General features: G+C 33.1%; 2 protein-coding genes across 2 annotated transcripts in view; both read right to left on the bottom strand.

Moving 5' to 3' along the window:
- Positions 1 to 2,717, bottom strand: part of LOC111687046 (sodium-coupled monocarboxylate transporter 1) — a 13,939-nt gene that overhangs the window by 8,392 nt on the left and 2,830 nt on the right. The gene's annotated exons all lie outside the window — the stretch shown is intronic.
- Positions 334 to 2,597, bottom strand: LOC124419466 (sodium-coupled monocarboxylate transporter 2-like). Its single transcript, XM_046949087.1, has 5 exons — positions 2,086 to 2,597; positions 1,766 to 2,015; positions 1,331 to 1,711; positions 1,114 to 1,274; positions 334 to 1,045 (listed from the first exon to the last, which is right to left on the bottom strand). Exons 1-5 carry the CDS (start codon positions 2,190 to 2,192, stop codon positions 739 to 741), a joined length of 1,206 nt encoding a protein of 401 aa, XP_046805043.1. The 5' UTR covers positions 2,193 to 2,597; the 3' UTR covers positions 334 to 738.

The raw sequence follows: 2,717 nt of genomic DNA on the forward strand, positions 1-2,717 counted from the left end.
CTGAACTAGAACTGAACTAGAACTGAACTAGAACTGAACTAGAACTGAACTAGAACTGAACTAGAACTGAACTAGAACTGAACTAGAACTGAACTAGAACTTAAGTAGTACTGAACTAGAACTGAACGAGCATTTTTTTAACAGAAGGTTGTTGTCAATTATCATATATTTCCACAATCATATGATTACTTTACCTTCCCAAGGATATATGTTTTTTTGTATTATTACTTACCGCTCCAAACAAAAACATTACTGAACCAAACAGACGTAGTCTGCGATCAAATCGCATTTCCAAATACTAAAAATATTCAAGATACATAGATTTCGTAAACGTATTAAAAAAGGTTCTTTTAATATGAATCAATAAAACCACAAACAATTTACACGTATGCCAGCACCTCACAGACGATCACAAGATAAAACGAAATTTCTAAATAAATTTTGTTTGTCAATTTTTCATTAATGGAACATTATAAAACTCACACCGTAATGAACTGTAAAAATAAAGTTTATCAAACATATCTATTTATATAGTGAAGGTGACGTATGAGTAATATTTAATTCATTATATAACAAGTATAACGTATACGTAACATAGTTCAATATATATAGAATACAAAATATAAAAGACGATGTAATAATTAATTTGAAGACATTTATATTTTATTATGTTATTATTTGTCTAAAAATATAAAGAAATTGTAAAGAAAAAGGCATTTGTAGTAAATCTTTGGAAATCTAGTGGTTTCCATTTTTTTGAATTTTAAGTTCCTGAGATTCCTCCGAGCAATTATTTTCTACAGTGTCTTGTAACTCCGTTTCCAGTTCATTTCTATTCATGGCAACACTGCTGTATTTATATTTGTTCATATATTTCCTTAGAATGGGAGTAATTAACTTGGGATTAACTTCTGCGGAGTCTTGTTTACCAAAGTACAAAGTAGCCAAAAGAGCCACCACAATAGTGATACTAGCTCCTAAGCCGGTATACCATAAAAAGGATAAATGATGGAATGCGCTGCCAGAAGTTTCCGGTATTGGGGTGCTGAGAGTAAAATTAAGAACAATTTTAAATTGTTATTATTGTAGGATAATTATAAATTGGAAAATCACCTTAAAATAGTTTTATTTAAAGCCTCAAACTCATAAGTACAACCTTCTACCGAAACAGGTTTAGTAGGGAATTTCAAAACCCCCGTGGCACTGTCAATTTGGGAACGTATGGCTACATAAGCCATGGTCAAGGCAGCAGTAGTGCAACCAGTTAAAACGCTCTAAATATTGAAAAATATTAAAATAACACATAAATCTTTATTAATTTATAAATTACCTCTGTTTTAACAAAAGGCATAGTCATGCCCACAGTGAACACACCCAGCATGGGCCCCGTGGATATAGAATTCACAGTAGCCGACAATTGCATAACCATACCTAATTTTTCTACCACTTTAACTAAAGCCATGGCTGAAACACCAAAGAACAAGACAACTACTCTTAAAATAATAGCAGTTTGTCTTTCTGTAAAGGGTTTCTTGCGATAGGGTTCCACAAAATCTTTCAAAACTACTCCAGATAAAGAATTCAAGACAGTGGATAGAGAACTCAAGGCGGCACTAAAAACACCTGAAACAAAAAGACCACCAACACCTGGAAAAGAGCCAGCAATTTGCATAACATATAAGGGAACAATTTGATCTTTGGCGCGAACCAGCTGAAATATAAAACTCAAAATAAAATTGACTATTTTAAAAATCTTTAATCATACCCCTGTCGATATGGGATCACAGTCATAGTATGAGGCAAACGCCAATAGACCCAAATAAATACACAAACTCAGCAGACACACAAGTCCGATAATAAAGGCATATAAAGATTTTTTAACTGCCACCATATTGGGTAAAGATAAAAAGCGTTGCACTGCTGGTTGTAGAATACAAGTACCCTGCAGTTTTAATAAAGTGCCACCCACAAATACTGCAAAGAAACCCATGCGCACTGTGGGATCAAAGGTCCACCTTTTATAAATAAATATTAAAAAAAATCAAACAATTACATTATATTCCTTTAAAATTTCTACAAACTTACTCTGGTGCCACTAGTCTGCCTGATTCCTTATTTCTGTCATAAACCTCAACAACACCACCCACATCCATGGTGCCCTTAATGGCCACAAATACCAATGAGCCCACCATTACAAACCCCTGCAATACATCTGTCCATATTACACCCTTAATGCCGCCCTGTAATTAATATCATCACAACAACAATTATCTCACAATCATCATTTACATTTTCATTGTCTACTTACAATGCAGGTGTAAATGGTACAAACCACACAGACAATCGGTATAATTGTGTATAAATTGATGCCAGTCACTAAAATGTTTAGCACATAATTGGTTCAATTGTAAGTTTAATTTAAATAGTTGGTTAGATTTCTTTGTTAGTTTGACAATTAATAAATTACCTTGATTGAATGTTAAAGCCGGTACATAAATAGAAATTGGCAGCCATAATATCTAAGTAATAATGAAGTGTAATTGAAATTTAATTAATACCTGCTTATGTTAGTGGATGATGACGTCAATTTGAACTAAACTAAACTAGTCTTAAACTAGCACTGAACTAGAACTGAACTAGAACTGAACTAGAACTGAACTAGAACTGAACTAGAACTGAACTAGAACTGAACTAGAACTGAACTAGAACTGAACTAG

Source organism: Lucilia cuprina, chromosome 4, assembly GCF_022045245.1.
Source record: "Lucilia cuprina isolate Lc7/37 chromosome 4, ASM2204524v1, whole genome shotgun sequence".
Classification (NCBI taxonomy): Eukaryota; Metazoa; Arthropoda; class Insecta; order Diptera; family Calliphoridae; genus Lucilia; species Lucilia cuprina.

What these genes read in the sequence shown, in the direction of transcription:
- LOC124419466 (XM_046949087.1), bottom strand. Translation starts at nt 2,192, where the DNA reads ATGGTGGGCTCATTGGTATTTGTGGCCATTAAGGGCACCATGGATGTG. An exon ending in GTGATCCCATATCGACAGGG is followed by an intron (nt 1,712 to 1,765) that starts GTATGATTAAAG and finishes TTTATATTTCAG; the next exon opens with CTGGTTCGCGCCAAAGATCA. An exon ending in TTAAATAAAACTATTTTAAG is followed by an intron (nt 1,046 to 1,113) that starts GTGATTTTCCAA and finishes TTTTACTCTCAG; the next exon opens with CACCCCAATACCGGAAACTT.